The 22,529-nt window shown below is 39.5% G+C and overlaps 1 protein-coding gene across 1 annotated transcript; it reads right to left on the bottom strand.

Moving 5' to 3' along the window:
- Positions 1-5,956: 5,956 nt before the first annotated feature.
- Positions 5,957-11,847, bottom strand: cxcl12a (chemokine (C-X-C motif) ligand 12a (stromal cell-derived factor 1)). The gene is made up of 4 exons (XM_063874468.1): positions 11,700-11,847; positions 10,135-10,252; positions 9,027-9,110; positions 5,957-7,207 (listed from the first exon to the last, which is right to left on the bottom strand). The coding sequence occupies exons 1-4, from the start codon at positions 11,764-11,766 to the stop codon at positions 7,180-7,182; spliced, it is 297 nt and encodes a 98-aa protein (XP_063730538.1). The 5' UTR covers positions 11,767-11,847; the 3' UTR covers positions 5,957-7,179.
- Positions 11,848-22,529: the final 10,682 nt, after the last annotated feature.

Raw genomic sequence — 22,529 nt, 5'->3', positions numbered from 1 at the left:
ATTGCGCCATCCAGTACTCACAAACAACAACAAAAACATGGGCTAAGGTATAGCTCTTCTAAATGATACGTTTAAAAAGGTAAAGGCTAAACCCATTGTTGTTTTATGTATTAACAAAGTCCTGGATAAATCAATATAATGGATCTCTAAAGTAAAAATTCATGGCACAAGGCATTACAAGAGTCTAGTTGTGTCAAGTGTCTGTTCGCAAAGCTCCAGCTGTTAGATGTCAGAGATTGCAGCTTTGAATTATCTTTCACATAGTTAATCCCCCTTTGTTTGAAACATTCTACGTAAGATTTTGTTTGGTCTCTGTGCCAATGTACACAGACCAGATAGATGGGGAAATGATGGATAGAGGAGGCAGTGTTATGCTTTAAATTAAAGATGAGTCCTATAGAGATTTGTGAGCTTCCACAAAGAGGCCAAAGGAAGAAAAACACTTCTCTGTAGCCTCTTTAGGATAAGAACCGTGTCAGATCTGTCTATGGTGCTTCCAACTCTTGTAAGCCGGCCTGCACAGCAGTGCTGTAATTCATACATTCATTGCTCGGACTCCTAAATCAAATTGACGCTGTTTTCATGAGCTGTACAACCTGGACTTTTCAAAAGACTACCCAGTGCAATACAAATGCTGCAATTGTTTATGCTTGTGATTGGACTCATTTGAATTTGTGATATTTACAAAGGAATTTAAATATATTTCTTAAAATAGTTCCTTCTATTAACAGGAAGTAGACAAACACAGTTAGTCTGTACACGAGCCAGCAATAAACAGCCGACTTACAAGATCTCCTTTATGTATGGCACAATTTGAACCAGATTGATAGAGAATTCTTTTCAGTCTAGCTATTAAAAAGCCTTTGTAGTAGTTTCTTTGATGTGTTTTATGGTAACTGCAACAGACAACTGGTTTGTCTGCAAGGTTGTGTTCTTCTAAAACAAAAAATGTGATTCCAGGAAGGGTTCATTAAGTCAGCCAGATGGATTGAAACAAATGCACGATGCAGACTGCAAGGTGGAAGATCTTTAATATTTATCTGTGCTCATAGCTGATGTTCAACTGTACCTCTGCTCCTGGGTGTGATTGTACAATATAAGTAAAGGGTGCTCAAGAGCAGGTTGTGAGTAACTGGAGTGGGGACTGTTTGATGGGAAACCACAATTAGTTTGGATGGTAAACTTCTGTTCTTTCAGCCAGAGTGAACGGGGTGTGATACAACAATGTTATCCTCTTTCTACTGATCATAATCAAACGCTGCCTTGCTTCTCTCTCAGAGAAGTTTTAATTTAAATGACTAACCACACGGAAAGATACTTTTATGATAAGCATGAAATAATAAAAGTACTTTTGCTACGGCCATCTTTGTAGCACTACTGTATAATGGGAAAATGTTCTACCCAAAAGGTTCTCTTAAACATAACAAAGAACAAATGTTTGTCAAATTTGAAAAGGTCTTAGCAACACAAATAATGCAAAAAGAACAATCCAAATATTTGTTAAGTATCAGTTACATCAAAATGCTGTTCAGATGTATTGTGGGTGAAGGGACTTTTTCCTAGTAAATGTCATTGTTGGAGGATGAACAATGTTGGTTGATGGCATTAGGGATCAGACCTCCCTGTCTCTCTCATCTGGACAGCGTGCTCAGCCACTGAGTCAGCATACAGCCCAACAGCGGGGTCTCTATCGGCCTTGTGGTAAAAAAAAAAGCACTTTGTGGTATTGGAGATATGGGTGAGTACACTATACCGGTGTCATCTTCAGATAATAGCGCTTTGTGGATTTCTTCTTATGGTTAGTCATGTCCTTAATGGTCCTTTTTTCCTCTCTTTAGGTGTCACACGGCACTCAGAGCTACATATGGGAAGACTCTAAACACGCCATTCAGGGAGGCACCCGGGTGGATCAACCAATTAGGATGCGGGTGATAATCCTGAGAGGAATGGAGATGAGGGGGACACAATGTGTGATAAGTGGGTGAGTTTTAATGTTGGTGGTGTTTCAGCTTCTTTGGGCCCCGCAGACCAAGACCTCCTACTGTGGCCTGAGTGTTGGACTTCTTTGTGCCTTATCCATACCTAATATCCCAAAGTCTCCTGAGTTTGGAAACAGAATCACACTAAAGGAATTAGGACCATAGCTGGTATCATTGTGTGCAGGGAAGGCCTCTATGTCCCACAAACATCTGCGTGAAGATGGATGGTGTTGGGACTCATAACCTTTGCAATATTAGCACATGAAAGGTAGAGAGACTGCAGGAGGGCTATTTTAAATGCTCATAGGGGCCCCTCTATTAGCCTCCCTTTCATTCTCAAACAGACACACATATGCCGCTGTTATTACACAGTGCATGTTGGTCACTTTTAAAATCCTTCGCAGTGACTAACCCTTCTGTAACAATCGGCTGAGTAATTTTGTCATAATTGTGATTAATGTTCTGGTGGGTCACTGGCAGTGTAAAGGCTATTAACAACACTTGGTGACCCCCCCCCCCCTTGCACAATCAACAAGTCATTTACAAATCATTACTTGGGATTTTTCAGAGTGGGAGTGTGCCCTCGTGTAAATGTTCTGTAGGTCACCTGATACGAGAACAGCAATGACTCCGCTAATGTCTCCCTTGGGGAGTGTGATTTTGGTGCACACCAGGCCCAAGGGCAGTGGCCTGGTCTGGGACAGGGGGGTAAATAACAACAGGAGAGGGAAGCTGTGGTTGAGAGAGAGCAGGGGACACACATGCACACACACACACACACACACACACACACACACACACACACACACACACACACACACACACACACACACACACACACACACACACACACACGCGCACGCACACACACACGCACACACACACACACACACACACACACACACACACACACACACACACACACACACACACATTCTTTTTTTTAGCTTTATTATCTAGTCTACATTGCACTGTTTTAGAGTCTAAAGATGGATGCAAGAAATGTGAGACTACCCTTCATCCTGAAAAACAAATATCAATCCCACGTGTTTGCCCTGCAGTACATGACCTTGTGCTCTCTGAACTCAAAGTTAAGGGGGTAGAAGGTGCTAGATTTAATGTGAATGCTAAACTACTCAACTCCTTTTATCAGTAGGCTTTGAAATAAGCTACCATAAGAGCATCACAAATGAAACAACACACATACATGTAGCAGTTAGGGAAGGTTGTTAGCATCGTCCAAAGAGAGGGGGGTGACAAGAGGTACATGGTCCAAGGCCCGGTCTGAACCCCGGCCTTCCACTTGGGGACCAAGCCCCAGTACATCACTGAGCTATACGACGGCCCAACCAGGGAACATTTTAATGAAGAGAATATAATCAGACCTTCAGTGGACCATAAAGCCCTGAGAAACATAACATATGTATCTAACCTCATCCTTATCCTGCCAGTTCAAACAATTCACACGATGAAGATCATAGCTTTCAGTATAGGACTTTTCATTTCCCTCAAGAGATTATTGTTCTGTCAAAGCATTTTACTCTTCAGTGGTTAAATCACTGTCAAAAGAAGTGTCTGCGTTTTGACCACTTAAAACGCTTTGCAGGGCGATATTCATGAACTCTTGACATTGCGGGTGGTGACAAACTTAAAGGGCCCTTAAATTGCTGTGTTCAGCTGCCAGCATGGCTGGAGGTACTGAGCTGAAGATAGTTAACGGTCTTGGAGTCAAGTAAGGAAGTGACTTCACACATAAACACACATATACACACAATAACTGACCCCAGGTTAACTTTACCACCTTGTAGTTTTCAAATAAAAACTGATCAGAGAGAGGTCCACTGGGACCTTTAAAGTACAGTTATATGACCTCTTACCTTCTCACGCACACATGTACAAAAAAAATGAAATTCCATATTTTCCTGCTCAGATTTTCAGGATGAATAACCACTAAGTGGAGTTTGATTGGCTGCACATCTGGGAGCCCTTACAGCTAAAGATTTAGGGAGCATGTACTGTAAGTGAAATAAGCACATGCACCCCACTCATCCCTTATTTTTGTGTCATTTCTGATTTTCACACGACAAATCTTTAATCGTCTGTCAAGGTGTCAGTTTTTGTCTGACATAGCGGTTCAACTCCAAACCCCAACAGATTTTTTGTAGGCGAGGCTGAATATGAAATTCATATGTCTTCTCCTGTCTTGTACATTCCTCAGCAGTGATGACTGAACATCTCATACCAAGGTGCTGAGAAGCCTACTGGTTATATTTTTACAAATATTTCCCAGTATAATAAGATGCAGGCTTGAATTCACTAAGTTCTTGATTTGAAAAGTTGCTCTTTCAGGGATTGTCTTTTACTTGAAAGTGTCAGAAAGTCCCAGCTGTTTGGTGATAAATATGAGAAACACGTTGTGGGTAGCAACTCGGTGTTGTGTTTATTTAGGGATGATGCCCTGCAAGCCTCAAGTACCAACATCACAATGAGGAAGATCACTCATGTACTGTAAATCTGCCAATAATTAATTTTATCATGTTTTGTTATACTTCAGTAAACTTTATGTGTTGTAACTAAAATGATTTATGTTCTACAAGCTCTTTGTCATAAAAACCTCTTAAAATATTTAAATGAGTGATTTTGTTGCTGAGACAACACATTTTGTACGAGTCAGCTTATTTTACAAGCAGCACAATGTTTTCTTTTCTTGCATTTTATTCCTACATTTCCCATTTACAGGTAAATAAAATGTGCATTTAAAAGTGTTTGTTTTACTACACCTCAGGGTCCGTGGCACCAGTTACCCTGCCTGCACGGTCCTACTGGTGGATGCTGGCAGGGATCCCAAGAACCCAATAAATTAGGAACTATTAGTAACAACTGCTTTTTATTACAGGACCTTTTATGTTTCTTAACCCACACAAATCCTTGATAATAACAATTTTATATTTTAATGGTTTACTAAGAGTACAAAAAGGTAACATTTCAATATCTGGAAATCTGTGCTCTGTCTGATCAAATGTTACATGATACAACCTGCCCAATCTTCACATTACTCGGGAGGAAAATACTTGGTACCTGGAGATTCCTGCAGTGATATCAGTTCACACAGTGATTATATCTGATTAATTTCCACTCCATATTGGCACACCAGTGCTAAATAAGTGGCTTAATCAATGGTGTTATCTCACTCAAGTGTGCTGACTCTGCTTTTATCCCCCTTAAACCAGACTTCAAAGCTAATCATAGACAAATTGTTGACTGCCACTCCAAGCCCTTCATCTCCCCCTGATGTTTCAATCAGCAGGGCCCTCTCATCACACATACTACTGTGCTTCGCCTCACAAAATGCCCTCAGAGGGAAGTTGAAAGTTCATCCCTTTTAGCGCTAATGTTTTCCTAATGGTGGCTTGTTGAGTTAATAGTTAAATAACAGGCAGGATCATTGTCCTTGCCTTTTCTATGCACTTGTGAGTAAAACTAAACACATGTTCACACATCAAAGTCTTTAGATCTACTCTCTGACCCTCTGGTACAGTAAGATTACAGCAGCTGTGTGCTGGCTCTGGAGAGGCCTGCTCTGCACCGAACATGAAGATAAAAAGAGCCACTTAACCAGACTGTGTGTGTGTGAGCAACTGAGTGAGGGATGAAAAGGCTTGTAATATCTATAGGAGAGTTTGTTAAAATAGCACCCATTCAATTTTTTAAGATTTTCGTTTTCACTGCCAAATGCATACAAGCTCTGCAATAAAAAGTTGGCTGCAAGACTCAATTGTGAGAGTACAGTTCCTTCATTTAAATGTTTAGTTTTAATATGTAAATGCATAAAGAGTACAAAAATAAAACATTTGTATAACATTAATTTTACATGTGACAAGAAGATTTATATGAATATATGAAAACTTTCCCCATGCTTTAGCAGTAAAATGCAGCTACACATTCAATGATCAAAAAAAGAGTGGAAACAGCATGAATAACATAAAAAAAAGACAAAAGTCTAAATTTAATAAGAAGACTTAGTGATTCATAGTAAATGTAGTTGTTAAAACATGAATACATCAGATATAAAGTGCATTGTCATCTTTAATTGTCAGTAATACTACTTTCTCTGCTGTGGTTTTTCTTTGTAACAGTATTTTAACTACTGATGTGGTAACTGTTTTTTTAAAGTAAGAGTTTTTTAAATCAGGATCCAGCTTTTTGACACCAATATGGTAAGACCCCTAACTGTGGTCGGTGAGTATCACCATTTGTTCTTAACGTCTCTTGTTAAGTGGCACAGCAGGATGATTCCAGTAAATGTAGACTTGTCATCCAATTTAAACGTTTTGGGATCCAGATGTTCTGCTTCTTTCTAAGAAGGAAAAAACCCAGGCATGTTGGATAACACAGGGTCACATAAACACAGCCACAGAACAGCTCAGAAAATGCTCAAGCTATTCTGGCACCCTAATTTCCATCCCAAAAGCCATTTTAATAGCCATTTTTACTAGGATCTTTTATGCATCTTATATTCAGTCTAGGGGTAGCTGGCACCCATTGAAATTCCACGGTGCCAATTAACTTGAGACGTGAAACACGACTTGGCAAACTCTGTGACTCGGCTTGTTTTCAGATGAGAAACTTTACATTGTTCTTTATTTTGTTCAGTTTCAAACCAGATAAAAGTCTGGTAAGCAGATACCATGTTAGGATAATAATTGTTTTCTGCTACACTAGTGGATGAAAGGACTCTAGGACGCTACTTGTAATTGGGATGTTAACTTGTGTTTGTGATGGAAAGAATTCTCCAACTAACCTATAACTATATCACATTCTGACACCATTGATCCTTTTTTCAAATGACGGAACTTCCAGAGGGACAAAACAATCTCCAAAAATAACGTTTTACTGTTGATGTCCATTAACAAAAAAAGTATATACATAGTTAGAAAATACACACACTCACAGATATATTTTCACTTTGAATTAATAACTTCTATTATCTCTTTAAATGGTGAGGGTGGTGTGAAGACGGCGACAAGGCTGGTGTGTTGGTGTTCACAGTGAAGGATTGCAGATTTTTTCAATTCAAAAGGCTGCAGCATGGCAGCCGATATAAGTGCTGTTGAACATACCAGATGATCTCGTATTACATGTTATATATTGTGATGGTTATATCCCTCAATGACGCCTCATGAGGAACAATGCAGGAGTTTTAGTTGCCCTTTTTGGATTTCTTCATTCTGAAAAGAAAAAGTAAAGGTAAATGTGATATGAGTTCTATAAGAACCAAATATGCAAATGGACTGAAAGTGATTCCTGACTTTGGATGTTGTCAACACCAGTCAGATACAATTAATCATGTTTCATTTCATGTATCATGTTCATTTGGACAAGCACTTGGCTGTGAAAATGTCAATAGTTGACTCCATAACACCATATTGAAAAATAATGAGTATTTGTTCAGTAACTGACTGACTTGATGCCAGGGAAACAAAGAGATGATGCCAACATTTAGAAAATAGTCTGTCCCAGAATACTTGATCAATAACAGCTGCTTCAAGTTTACAGGACTGAAATGTTTTGATTGCAATCAAGAACTTTTTTAGCTTATTGACTTTATCCTGCATTCAGTTCTAGCTGGTAAATCAGTCCCTGGAAGCACATAATTCAGTTGGCCACTGCTTTCTCCTAACACGTTTTTTGGTCATTTACTTTTTGACGGGTTGAGATTCTTCTTTCCAAAAAGAGCTATTTGTAAAATTGTGACTTCATAACTGGAAACTGAATAAAACACATTTTGGTAAATGGTATACGAAATTGTGCAATTTTGCAGAACTCTAATTAGCAGTAGTTGCTGCTCAGTGATATACACATCCCACTGCTCAACTGTATATTAACAGTATAAACATTTGAACATGGGTGGGCAGCTTAATTATTGACTTTGGAATAAAACTTTGTAAATGAATAGACACATTTCAACCACCAAAAAGGCAAATCATGGTCTCTTTCACTCGAATAAAGGGTAGTATAATGCAGGGCTTACAATCGCATTTCTTTAAACACATTGTAAATAGGTCCCTCCCTACTATTTATGTGTAATTGGAAACCCATTAGTTCTGATCTATTGTGAACGACCACCGTCTACTCTCTACGCTGTCTGTTTTGTTATGCAGGGTACAGTTCACACCTTCACAAGTCAAGGTCTCCACAACCATCACTGGGACAGACAGTCTGACTGCGGCACTAGGATTGTTTGTCAAAGGTTTGGAGCATCAACTTCCTCTTTGATCAGGAGTGCATTTAATTTTCTCCTTTTGCAAAAACAGGAAATGTTGCATCCCCAAACTCTTTATCGGTCTCCTGACAACAGTTCCAACTTATTTTCATCTGCCCGCCACAGGGATGCTCAATTCTCAGAAATATGTGACTGCACAGAGTTCAGGAGGGCAACTTTATCCCTTCTATAAACATTAAGGTGCCAACTTTTTTCGAGGAAGGTGTCCCCTTCCTCTGAGCAGGATGGAGACAGTTTATATTGGCGATGACTTTTGGCCTTCTCAATCTTAGACAAACTTATCATTATTGGAGTTTGCAAGTAGTTGCATTACCCTTATCAAGTTGAAAGACTGTTTAGTCAATAGTGTAGTCCATATTTCATTAAACCAGTGTCTTGCATAACAGTGATAATCAAGGATGAACAAATAACTGCACTCTAATAACAGCAGATTAAATGAGGTTTTAAAATGTGTGTGGTATATGGGTATCCCACATCAAGCAAACAGTGTGTCTGTGAATCAGCCTCCTGTTGGGTCATGTACCAGCATGTCTGAAGTTTCAGCTCTAATATCAATTGGGCAATTAAGAGGTGGCACTCTCTCAACAGGCTTAATGTCCAAATATGCATCTGCATTACTTACCTTAAATGTATTAACAATGGAAGTGATTAACGGTTCTCTCAACAAGTTTTTCTGTTAAAGGTTGACAACTGACAGCAGCTGACAGAACCCCATATTCCAACAAACACACAATCCAAATCCATTGTTTGTTGCTGAAACATACCTTTTTAAGGCGTTCTTCAGGTACTGCTGCAGCCACGGGATCTCTGGGTTCACACACACTTCTTTGTTTGTCTTCAGCTTAGCACTGATCAGAAAATAAGGGAAAGAGTTCAGTATTGTGTCATTCTGCCTCAGTTGAAGATGAAAGGGTACAAAGTCAGTGACAGCAAGTTTCTGGACACATTGCTATTAAACAGACTGAATTAACACTTCCTTGTCAGTTTAACCCACACAGAGACCCTTTTCACAGCAGTGAACAATCACACTTTGACCCGAATAGCTGCAGCTAAAGAGAATATGCATTTGGTCCAATCTCAAAGATCCTATCCCGTAAGTTGAAACATCCCCCTTGATTGAACTTCCTAACTAATGTGCCGTTAAAATGTATGTACATGAAGGTAGGAGCAATCAATCCCTCAATGTGTTTCTGCAGGCTACTTTCTATAACCAGCATAACCCTATGGTTATTTACAGAATGGGTCAAGACTGGATCATATGTCTCTATGTTGGAGATCATGCCTCCTTTGGCCACACATGCTGTTTTTAAGTAACAAAAAACATTTTTAAATCCCTCTTCCTGAATGTGTATTTCTAAGACCTTCCAATTGTATTTCCTGCACACTTAACTGTTTCTCGTGTTTTCGAGTCTATTGTTAGAAATGTTTGCTAATGTTACTCCTCACTTTGAATTCACTACACAAGAGAAGTTACGACGAATAGGATTAGCCCAAAACATTGTAAACGTTGCACAAGGAAGGAATTGCTGTGTGACAAGCAAATAAGGAGCAAACCCAATTACCAAACCCACAGTTATTGGTTTCCTGTAGAAAACAAAACTGCGTCCAATTTCCACCACCCTTTCACGTTCATTAATACTCAAATGGAGCACTTCCTGTGAATATGTCATTGGGCCTGTGGTAAATACTTTGTCTGCATATATGTGAAAGCGAGTGGTAGAGGGGCGTGGGTGTACACATGCATGCACAACTCTTTTCTCTGGCCTGTCACATCTCTGAGATTGATGGTGTGAAATGTCCGGCAAGGAGGAAACCTGTCTGAATTTTTTAAGACCAGGGTGCAAAACGTGCCAGTGTTAAAACAATACTCACATCACTTGGAAGGGGCAGTTGGGCGTGTGGATGAACCTGAGCTCTCGGATGTAGCCTCGTGGGAGGCTGTTGACTGTGGAACGACAGTAGCATCTCTCGACCAGGCTGATGGGCTTTGCTGATAAAAATAAGATGAGTTTTACCATTACCGCAACACATCATTTTAATCAAATACAACTCAAGATTAGATAAAAGGTATGTTATTGTGTGAAAACTGTAATATTGCAATTTTAGAATATACATTTGACAAACTTTCTCATCAAGATCAAATTAGCTGAAAGTAATGTCATACAAATAGTATTTTTTTATAAACATCCTCAGATGAAAGAGCCACAATAAGTCTTCACAAATGCATGTGAACGGCAAATCTACTGTACTGTACATTCAACCATTATGCACACCCATTTATCTCCAACAGAGTCAGGAAGATATAGGCAGCATTGATCAAAATTACATTTAACTTGCCCCACATAGCCCATGCAGAGGTAGATAACCTTTTTCTATTGGGACTTCCACAAACACTCTTTCAGTCATACACATAATATGTGAAGTGTTGTGTGGTCCTTAAACTTCATGATGGATGTGCATAAGCCGACTTTCCATTACAAACTGTTTCAAGCTTTCAAAAGATTTTCACTTTGATTAAAATGTGGAAAAAATAAATAGGACTATGTTGTTTTTCCTGAAAGCCATATGACACAATTTCCAAGTTTATTTTACTAACAGTGTTGGGGGGGGAAATGCACGTTAGTTACTCAGTATCAGCTGGTGGAAGAGTGACATGGACAAGTCACTATTTGTGAGGAGAAACTAAGATCACACATATGGTAAAAAGTCAGATTAAAATCTATGCTAATTATTTTTTACACATAATCTCACGTTATTTCCATGATAAAGGAGGAAACACCTTTAAGTTAGGTGACTGATGTCGCCATGTAGACTAGCTGAGGCTTTGTCTTTTAGCTGCCTCATTTGCGCGTAATTAAATGAAAACAAAGAGCAGAACAAATACACACGGTGATCGGTGATCCGACTGGGAATTTCTTACGTTCAGAGCCACATGGGTAGCAGCCTGTTGGTGCTTTACGCACGGCGGAAAACTGCTTCCCCCTCTTCCAAACAAGCTCATGCATAACTTAAACTACTTGAAATTTGTGTATGTTAATATTTTTTAATAAAGTGAAAAGGTTGTCAGTAACCCAGAAATTATTAGCACTTTATGCATATGTAATTTCGTGTTAACATTTAATTACATTTCTGATCAATTGTAACCATGTTCCATGTCAGATCAAGATAATTACGTACAAATTATAATGCAAAAATATATTAGGGTTACTTATGTAGTATTATATATTAATTTACACATAGTAAAAAAAATAATAATGAAATGGAGATTTTCGACATTCTTCTGACTTGTAAAACATGTTGCTCTTATAGCAAAGGATTTCTAAACAACCTCACCTGTTTTGCGGAAAAAAATCCCTTAATTTTACCTCAAGCACTCAAAAAGAAAATCTATATAAACCTGATTCAACGACACAACAAACCAGCAAATATGTTCATACCTTGTGATGGCGGCGCATATATAACCACCATGAGCACAGCCAGGAGTGCCAACAGCTTCATATCCATTCTGCGATAATGCCACTGAGATTTGATTCTGCTCAGAGTAAAGTCCAGAGGAGCTGTGACAGACAGGACTGTGCAGGAGTGTTAAATTACGCACTATGGTGTCAAGCCAGCATGACGAAACAGGGAACACTTCCGGTCAGTAAAAGAAAAAGAAAATAGTTAAGAGCAAATGTTTTGTCATAAGAAATATTTATCAAGTTATGTAATGGAAATAATAAAACCAAGCGAAAGAATATGAGATTTGATTTGATTTTGGTTTACTTAATTTGTAAATGTCAGTGTTTTGGGGCTCTGTTGTCACAATGTCTGAACTGTATGCTTTTATTTTGTTAAGCTGTTTCCTGTTTATTTGGTGCGATCTTGGGTCAAAATGACAGCTAAATTACGCACATCACTCAATGGAGAATCTAACATCACGACCCCCCACTCCACACACACACACACACACACACACACACACACACACACACACACACACACACACACACACACACACACACACACACACACACACACACACACACACACACACACACACACACACACACAGAAACAGACAAACTGTTCAAAAGGCAAACACATATTAAGCTCAACATGCTCCATTGCTGCTGTTGCTGAGGCTAAAAAGAAACTGGAGACATCTTATACGCATTTGTTTGTTTTCAGTCATGGTTTGTCTTCTCAGGGGGTTCACAGCCTCAAATTAATTAACCACTAAAAGTGTAGGCGGAGAGGACTCAATCGAGTGTTCTGTTGCATTGATGGTTCCAATAAATAGAGAAGACAGATATATAAACATCTCAAACACACACACACACACACACACACACACACACACACACACACACACACACACACACACACACACACACACACACACACATACACACACACACACACACACACACACACACACACACACACACACACACACACACACACACACACACACACACACACTTCCCAGCTTGTGTTTGTAAAGGAATAAAACACTTCTCAGTTAAAGTGAATCCCTAAACAATTGATTTTGAACAGCATGCTAAAATGTCAAATCTGATTGTGTGTGTGCACAACATCCTCACTGTTGTATTTGATAGTAGCGTATTTAGCAGGATGCAGATGTGTACTTAGATTCCAGACGTTGGGCTTTAATTTTCCAGAGAAAACACTCCACTCCTGTGTGTGTGTGTGTGTGTGTGTGTGTGTGTGTGTGTGTGTGTGTGTGTGTGTGTGTGTGTGTGTGTGTGTGTGTGTGTGTGTGTGTGTGTGTGTGTGTGTGTGTGTGTGCATGTGTGTGTGTGTGTGTGTGTGTATTATGTGCACTTTTGTCTCTGTGTATCAGAAGTCCTAGGACACTTAAATGAAAATATTAAAACATCACACACTGCGTTATGTTTGCTTTAATTCCTGAAATACTATTGCAGGCAGGTTCTAGTCAAATCGCATAACTGAACTAAATGCAATGGCACAATATAAATATATTCTGAAATTTTGCACTGAAAACAAAATCTCATATTTACACAACTTCATGATATGTTGTGCCCCATTTGTTTTTTCAGAAATCACACAGGGTGAATAATGTGCATGAGTGGTTTGTTTTGTATTTTATATTCTTTTTCAAATGATCAGACCCACATTCTCTCATCTCACAGCTGTGGGAAAAAGCTGTGTCTAGCCTGTGTCATAAGTTAAGTACAAAAAATAGTTTTAGGGAAAATATCTGTCTTGGGGACTGAATGTACATAAAAAATGATTATAAAGGTTTTTCACAAGCTCGTTCCTGTACTTCTATAAAGGTGTTCTCATCATTTTGTCTTTTAGACTTTCTGTGTTTTGGATCTCAAACAATTGTTTAAGATGATGCCATGGAGACCGGACAGACAGGAGGAGATGCACGGAGCAGAATCAGCTGAGAGCTGAATAATGGACACATATTGACTTCTCTCACAGGCCACAATGGGTTTGTGTGTGTGTTGTGTGTGTGTGTGTGTGTGTGTGTGTGTGTGTGTGTGTGTGTGTGTGTGTGTGTGTGTGTGTGTGTGTGTGTGTGTGTGTGTGTGTGTGTGTGTGTGTGTGTGTGTGTGTGTGTGTGTTATCGCCTGAGTATGTGAAACTAAGAAAGAAAAACACGAAACGGACCAAAGTAAAGGAGCGCAAACTGAAAGCCAGAGTATTTGAGTAAGGTTCTCTCAGCTTGGAGTGAAAGGTGACTTCAGAGGGTCTCAGATCAAAGTGCCCTGATTACAACAGCCTATCAACCTGTGGGCTCTCACACAGGATGCCTGACATGTCCTTACAACACAAACGTTACACTCGCTTCTGTATTCCTTCCTAAACCTTTGTGAGCCTGCACAAACAACTAATGTGTGCAGTGTGGTTTGCGCAATCACAAATACAAATGGAAGTCATTTGAACACATGCACACACACATGAAAGTTGTAAATTGGGGCCAGTTTGTGACGTATCCTGGGAGAGTCAGAGAAGATCCAAGTATTTCAACATATCTGCCACAATCAGAAAGATTTACTTTATACTGTCAAGGAGAATGGACTGTAGTAGTTTGGTTACATAAACAGATTTGGCACATCCTCTTGCCCAATTGTTTCAATTACGGTAACGAGTTTGGAGTTTGGAGTATATTCCCAAATTGAACATTTGCTTCTTTCTGACTGGGAATTATTTGTATAAAAAGTTTGTCTTCTTCAAAATAGAAAGTGAAAGAAACCATTTGAAGCAGCAACGTCACATTTTTAGGATGTTTTTGGGTCAGAAGGTTCAAAGTTTTATATGTGGGTTTGCATGATGTGATAATTTAAGGTGCAGATCCACTGAACATACATGCTACATGCTATGATCTATTCACACCTGTTCAGCGTTGAGTGTATTTGTCTGAGCCGACAAGACTTGTGGTGCGGTGTTCTGTGGCCCATCTGTCTTGGAGGTCTTCTCTTCAGGGGTCTATCTCCTGCTCTCTGCATGAGCCATTCCTTTCTGTAATCTCAAAGAACATGGTGTAAATCACACTTTAGGTATTTCTTTAAAGGTCTAAAAGAATAACAGGTGTCCTCAAAGTTTTTTTAAGACCTTGAGAACCTTAAGAGCATTTAAGACATTTGTAATCAATTATCTTTATGTTCTGTTTGTGTCTTTTTGTTTATAAATGTCCCTGTTTTCAGTCTTGCAAATAGTAAATAAAGCTAAGTTTATTCTAACAAAATGATTATTTAAAATAAAAAGATCATTTATTGATTATTTATATCACTAGATTTGAATGCATAAAAATAACTAATTGTAATTGTATACTTTGAGACAGACCTTGACAGCCAACATAACATATGAGTAGTAAACCTACACACTTCAAGCTGTCTAATTCTAAAAACACTTTTACCAAGCTGTTATTCACAAGCTCACATTACATCATGCTGTTCAACAACAGTAAATGAATCTACCTGCTGGCGGTGATGAGCTAGAAAAAAATGAATCTGTCACATGCCAATAGCTTGTTTAACATTCCTCGACTACTATTCATCTTTAAATAGAGACCATGTGACCCAGGAGGCAGGAGTATGGATGGCTGAACGTATTATGTGGGAGTAGCCCATTTCCATAGATCACACTTTGGTTTGAGAACGTACAGGCAACTGGCCCCAGTGGGGCATCTGCCTCTGCTCCATTGAGGCTCTGGGAGGCTGAGGGCCTGCTGGCTGGGCCTTTGTCTGGTTTCCTCTACATCCTCCAGAGAGTCACGAGCCCTGCGCATTCACACCACCATATGGACCACCTCAATGGCCTGTCAACAAAGTCTTTAGCCATAGATGTTGAATCAAAGGAGAAACAATGTGTTGGACAATAGCTTTATAATTACTTGTAGGTTGAAGGGTGAAAAAAGACATTTTCTAGCTCATTTAATTTCTTTTACCACAACTTTCAGGTCAAAAAACATGGAACAATTTCCCATTTCTTTCTGGTATGAATACCAATATGCGTTGCCTTTTCCTCATAGACAGACACTGTCTCAGCATTTCCCACACTGCTAATAAGCGTGGTCTCTTTACTTATTTTAACTCAGACATTATAGGCTTCAAGTACTATCTTCTGTGTTGTCTTTCAAAAGGGTTTATGAACCACACAATATCCTTCTGTTGTCACCTGGATACTTAAATCAAAAATGTATATCTTTGCAAAAAAAACCTAGACCTGGAGTCATACAACAAAACATTTTTTTCATTTGTATTCTGAGAGACGTCATCAGAATCAGAATCAAATTTACTGCCAGGTACGTTACACATACAAAACATTTGCTTTGGTGTCTGATGGTGCGAACATAAACAATCTTTACTTACTATAAACCTTCCTAACTTTAATTCAAATTGAATCCCCATGTGCTGTTTTTATTTGTTTTCAGCTGTGAGTTCATGCCACCATGAGCCAACTGAACTACAGCTGGTGTTGAGCTAGTTGGTGATTGGTGGAGGATCCATACAGTTTTACACCAGGTGCTGTCCAGCCACGGGAACAGAAACTCCTCAGCTGCTTCTGTGATGTTGAACAGGAGGAGCCATGAATCAGCCCAGAGACGCATTAAGGTTCATGGTAACACTGCTAAATCGGCTTTTTGAAGACTGATGATATACTGGTTTCTTGCAGTTACGGGTTTTATAAATCGAAGGAGAGCTATTGCCGTATATCATTTTTATTCGTTCCCTGAAAAATCTCTGGAGAGGGTTTTTCAACAGGTTAAAGGGATTTGTGATTCACTTCAATGACTGAAGCATCATTTTGCAGAACACTTTCTGGTTGGTTTTAGTCTGATCCTTAAAGCAGTTTGGTTTGGTTCTGTTGCTATATTGTACTTTCTCAATTCTGCCTAAGCTGGAGCAGGGAGCCATGGATCTGTGTATATATACAGTACATGGTACTCCACGTGTGTTTTACTATTTTGCAACTGTACATAAACATGCACTAAATAGGACAGATTCACATATGCAAACGCACTTTTTCTCACAAGCAAAATCCCTTGCAGTTTATTTTGTCACTGGAACTGAAGACCGCAACACAAACAGTATGCCTCATGCTTTAGTCCCAACCACATGTGGAATCCTTGACAAAGGCACGGACACATGATCCCTTTCTTCATTTAATTCCCTTTTCTTTTTCTTATTTCCTTTAGCCTCTTTGGCCCTGACATTAGTCAAAGCATCGTCACACAGTTGATGTTTTTGGCTATCCCTTAAACCTGATCCATTTGTGTGATAAAATGCTTTAAAAGGCACATGGAGCCTGTTAATATTTCATTATTCATTCATTCCTGTGTGTCAAAAAGCACAAGTGTTATACTTACATACATTGATCCTGTCTTTCATTACAGTAAGCTGGTATGTGGCCATGGTTGTGCTTTGAGAGATGCTGAAACAGGTGAGGAAGTGAAACAGCTGAAAGCCACTTAGACAAAAATCAACAAACTGTTACAGCTTAAAGGAAATACAATTTATTATAAAATTGACTTGTTTTGGGTTCAGTTAAATGGTTCACTGAAAGATGTGTGTGGTTTTACAACTGACAATATAATTTCATCATCTTATTAATAGTTGTATATAAACCCATAAGGAATTGGTTATCTAATTATCGCTTTCCCCATTTTTTCTTGCTTCATTTTTCCCTTGAAAAACATATCGGCTCTTATTTTTGGCAGTAGGGACTAGCAGTAAATATTCAGTAATAAAACAAAAAAAATAATACTTATTTTACTGGGGCAGTACGTAGCCATCTCCAGCTATTCTTATCCGCAGGCTCCCAGAGAGATGTGTTTACATTTTGAATTAATACCAGAGACTCATCAAGGACTAATGAGGAAGACGGAGAAAAATGACATTTGCTCAAAAAAAGAAAAACACAATTACTCTGCCTGCTGAAAATCCATCCAAACCTGCAGATTGTCCCAGCCTGAAAATAATCACAGCAAACCCCTTAACATTGAGCAATCATTACAGTATCTCTGGTGCAATGCACATATCATGTTTCCTATACTGATCAATTACCTTGGAATCATGGTATAATTGTAAAGAAAGCACTCTCCCCAACTTTAGCCTCACGTTTCCCCTTTCCCTTTGCCATCCTCTTTTGTGTCAACCCCCCAGGTCTTTCTATTCTCAGTCCTCCGCTGAGCTGTAACCGCACAGCTGCTGTCTCTTTACTGCTTTCCATGCCCAGGTCACTATATAAAACACCTAAAGAGAAGTCAAAGAGAGAGTTAAAGCTACAGCTGTCAATCAGAATGATAGAGCAGCTTAATGTGCATTCTTTGTAGCTTAGCAGGTTATAATAGTAGGCCACCACCAGCTCTGGGCACAGGTCTGTAGCTGCAATCAAAGGCCTATTAATCAGAGTGAGGAAACAGCACCAGCAGAAAAGTGAAGACAGAGTATCTTGTCCCCTTTCACATGGACAAATACGAGATATTGTTACATGCTATTCATCCTGCAAATCGCCTTTGAAGTGATTCCCCTGCCGGGACATGGAGGTAGATTTTTCAAAAAGGCATAAATGAACATGAAGGGGATTATATGTACAGATACGTTTGCATGTGCACTGACACACAATCCTGTGCCTACTCATACACTCACTCACACACACATACAAGGAAACAAAACTAATTGTGGTCTTTAGTGCAAATATAAAATTGATATCACGTGGCAAAAATCATTGATTTGTAGTTTGGGAACTGAATTACGGAGATGTGGAGTTGTTAATGTGTGTGTGTGTGTGTGTGTGTGTGTGTGTGTGTGTGTGTGTGTGTGTGTGTGTGTGTGTGTGTGTGTGTGTGTGTGTGTGTGTGTGTGTGTGTGTGTGTGTGTGTGTGTGTGTGACCCATGTGTTGACATGGTGGGGTTGGTCGGCCTGGAGTTACTTGCCTCTGCTCCTTTATTGTTAATGGGCCATGTGATCCTCCAGGCCTCCTATCAGCAACACATGTACGTCATCAATGTTCTCTGAGGAGAAGAGTGGATGAAAAATGAGTAAGGTACGCTAAGGAAAAGACCGGCAGGAGAGCAAGAAAACAGGAAGTGGAGTCACTGACAGGTAAGTAGAGGACAGGAGGGGGGAGAGGGGTTGGAGGGGTACAGATGATGTAGAAGAGAGACAAAGTAACGAGAGGTGAGGGAGAGAAATGAGCCAGCTAGAGTTCTGTTTCTAGAGCTGGCTTTGATTAGTGAGTGCAACCACGCTCTGTTCTTCATTACCTCGCAACAGCATGAAGGTGTAGCAGTGGGAGAGAGAGAGAGAGCTCTGACTCTTTCTGGGAGATTAAACTACAAAGAGAAAGATTTAGACCTTCCCCGCTCTAAATTCATTCTCAGCACGTTCCCCCTTCAAACTAAGGTTAGCATAATTCAACATCACCTTCTGATCTTATAGTTGTTTCCTCTCTGGGATTTCGCGCCCTTTACTGTAGTAAAATATATGTGTTGGAATTAAGTGATCTTCACTGGGATGAAAAAGGGCCTCACCAGCTATAAAATGTGTTGGTATCTTTATCAATGAGACAAAGCCGCACGGACATAGTGGAAATATCTTTATTATCGCTGTACGGCACCACATTGGGAGATCTTTCTGCGATGGAACATTCAGATATTCGGCTGGTTTGTCTGTTAGACTAGAAGTCAACAGTTTCACACACACACACACACACACACACACACACACACACACACACACACACACACACACACACACACACACACACACACACACACACACACACACACACACACACACACACATAAACACACATGCTGAAATGGACCAGGAACCGAATGATCTGTCGAGCAGCTTAGAATCACCGGTGATACTGAACAACATGAAGAGGAGCCAAAAATGTGACTTATCTGATTTAAATGTCTTTCATTTTTCTGGCTGACTTAATGAGACAACATCTTATAGAGTAGGCTACATGACGTCCAATTACAGGTGGTCTTTAAAACAGCAACGTCAACCATTCAAAGTGATCTTTTCAACTTTTCCCCCATGTGGCCCGACCACTTGAACAAGCCTGACTAAGATTTGTATGCCTCTAACATAAATCTCTGACACACACACAAACACACACACCAGACCTGGCTGACAGTCCAAACAGTTACAGTTTTGCTCGTAAATGCAGGTGTTGCTAATCATCTTTATTAAGTGCAACAGAATCCACTACATTTTTATTGTGAGCTAATTTGTGACTTTTGCTGCAGGAAAAGATATAGTATCAACTGATACTTAAATAAAAACATAATTAAATGGCTACAACCAATCGGCGAAATGTGATCTGTTCATCCCCTACTTAATATGACAGATGAAAATAGTAATTCATGCATGCTTTCCAAACCCAAAATGGGCCCTAATGTCTTATGTTCTGTTGCCTCTTTGCCAAACTGCAGTGATTGACTATTTTTCACAGGGCAGACAAAACAGGAACAATATGGTGAGGCTTACATGATTTAGCAGTTAATTTGCTAAATTCACTCTCCTCCTCTCATCTTTTCTCCTCTCCCTCCCCTCCTCATCTATCTCCTCTACACTGTTCTCCTGCAACAATGACCTCACACTCCTGTCATGTCCTTTTCACCACATCGAGCCGAGGGACGGTTGCAAAACGATTCACAAAAGCTCCCATCTGAAAAAAACAAGTACATGTGTGCTGTTGGATTTTTCCATTCTAATGAGAACCATGTGAGTATGATTTTTTTTTCCCCCAATCTAATTCAGAGTTTTGATTTGAAGATTAAAATCTTGATTTGAAACACGTAAATAGGTCATTTGTCCTTGCTGTTTTGGCACAAAGAACATCAACCTTTTCTTCAGGGTTGTCTTGGAAGAATTATTGCTTTTTGCCAGGTGTTGCTTCTGTTGGACAGCAACTACGCAAAATATGAAAAATGAAAAATGTAGCATTATAATGTAGCTTTGCCAAAAGTTACCATAAGTTTTTAGAATAAAACACTATTAATAATAAGTCTCTGTTTCATACTTTTTGACAGAAGAGATAGAGCAGAGCTTTACCCAGGCTAAGTTTACATTTCTTTTCATGTTTTTCACAACGCCAAATCTGTTTTGACGTCGTCCTTACCATTTGTTAGTAATAAAGCTTCATCCCAGCATTTTCCAACCACAAATGACCTGAAAGAATGGTAAAAAGAATAGACTTGATCATTTCTCATGTGCATTTGATTGTGTACTGATGGCAAAAGTTAAGAAAACAATATGAAAAGGAGCGTGTGGACAGAAAACCTTAACATGTTAACGAAAAAAAGAAAAAAGGAACGGTTTGATATTTTAGGTATTGCTGATGGATAAAATAATTTAAGGAAAATGTAAACAAACTATTTTCTTTAAGAGTAACAATAAACACATTTTATATCACATATAACCGTTACTTAGAGTAGAATAGTTAATATATTTAATGCACTTTTTTACAATAGTTAAACATTTCTTTGACTATATCAATGTCTGTGAGAAGGCATGGAGGTTCCCAGTGGCCTTGTCCCTGGACTTTAGCAGAAATGTGTTAACCCCAGACTCCTCACACAAAAGCAGCTTTGTGTCTGAGAGCTGTGAGTGCAATGAAAAGGTTTCAGGAGGTGAATTTAAAATTAGGTTTTCTCTTTTCTTCTTTTGCAACGATTTCTTTCACTTCCTCGCTTTACAAATGCATGGATGCCATTAGCCAGGAATCAAGACCATTCAAGAGGTGTATAATGGTCCTGAAGCTGTGATAATCCGCTGTTCAGATGTTGGCCTGGCTGTGGAAATCTGAGCTGGCTTTGACTGGAACTGTATGTCTGAGGGTCTGTGTGGCAGCTTTTCAGCTACTGTGGCTTTCACTTGAAGCCTATTAAAGAGGACATGCAGAATAAAAGTACAGAGACCAATCAGTGTGGAAAATGTCTGCTTCCCCCCCCCACGTCTCCTCTTTCCAATGGCCATACACTTTGGTTTTTGGTCAAAACACTTCAAAAAAAGCCAAAAAAATTCTGAATTTAGTATGTGAAACCATAAAAAACTGTTGGATTTGCGTGACGCAAACACTCAAGTACAAATATATATGCTAGTTAGATGGACGCAGTTGTAAAAGGGTTATTGTGTGAAACTCAACTGGGCTGTAGTCTTGGCCAGTAATGAAGTTGAGGGTTTACTACGAGGAACACTACAGCGAACATACACACATTAAACTGCTTGCCTTCCAGAAATCCCTTACAGTCACAGTAGGCCTCCACATGCCATATTTCCCCGGGCCGAGGAGTAAGAGCAGTCTGCATTTTAGCACCAGGTAAACTGATTCTGATGCTGAGGTAATTTATAGAAATGGTTTGGAATTTAGTACCCAGATAAAACCTTCTATGTAAATCTCCCTCTTTGATGCTTTTCTTCCTTTCCATATTTTACTGTTCCCTTTTTATACCCCCTCTTCTTCCTCTGCTCGTCCTCAATCACTGTTATCAGGTGAGGTTGGTTAGCAGGTCTGTGTCGCGCTGCGATTCAGATAAGAGATGTCCTGTTCCCAGGCCTGCAAAGGGGCAGTGCCAGGTGACCCTGAATTGGCTGCCTGCTGTCAATCCCACTGGTCAGACCTCTGGGCCCACAGGGGGCTTCTGGGAAGCGTCTGAGCTTAAACGCTATCTCAAACCTTATAAAACCTGATAACATGAGGGAAACAGGAGAAAGAGGAGAAAAGCCACTTTCATTCAGTCACATTTAAACTCTTAGCCTAAATAGCTGTA

The sequence above is a fragment of the Eleginops maclovinus genome, chromosome 22 (assembly GCF_036324505.1).
Source record: "Eleginops maclovinus isolate JMC-PN-2008 ecotype Puerto Natales chromosome 22, JC_Emac_rtc_rv5, whole genome shotgun sequence".
NCBI classification, from domain to species: Eukaryota; Metazoa; Chordata; class Actinopteri; order Perciformes; family Eleginopidae; genus Eleginops; species Eleginops maclovinus.
The sequence above is the reverse complement of the archived record's forward strand: the minus strand, read 5'-3'. Positions and strand labels throughout refer to the sequence as shown.

What these genes read in the sequence shown, in the direction of transcription:
- cxcl12a (XM_063874468.1), bottom strand. Translation starts at nt 11,766, where the DNA reads ATGGATATGAAGCTGTTGGCACTCCTGGCTGTGCTCATGGTGGTTATA. An exon ending in AACTGCCCCTTCCAAGTGAT is followed by an intron (nt 9,111 to 10,134) that starts GTGAGTATTGTT and finishes TTTTCTGATCAG; the next exon opens with TGCTAAGCTGAAGACAAACA. An exon ending in CTGAAGAACGCCTTAAAAAG is followed by an intron (nt 7,208 to 9,026) that starts GTATGTTTCAGC and finishes TTTTCTTTTCAG; the next exon opens with AATGAAGAAATCCAAAAAGG.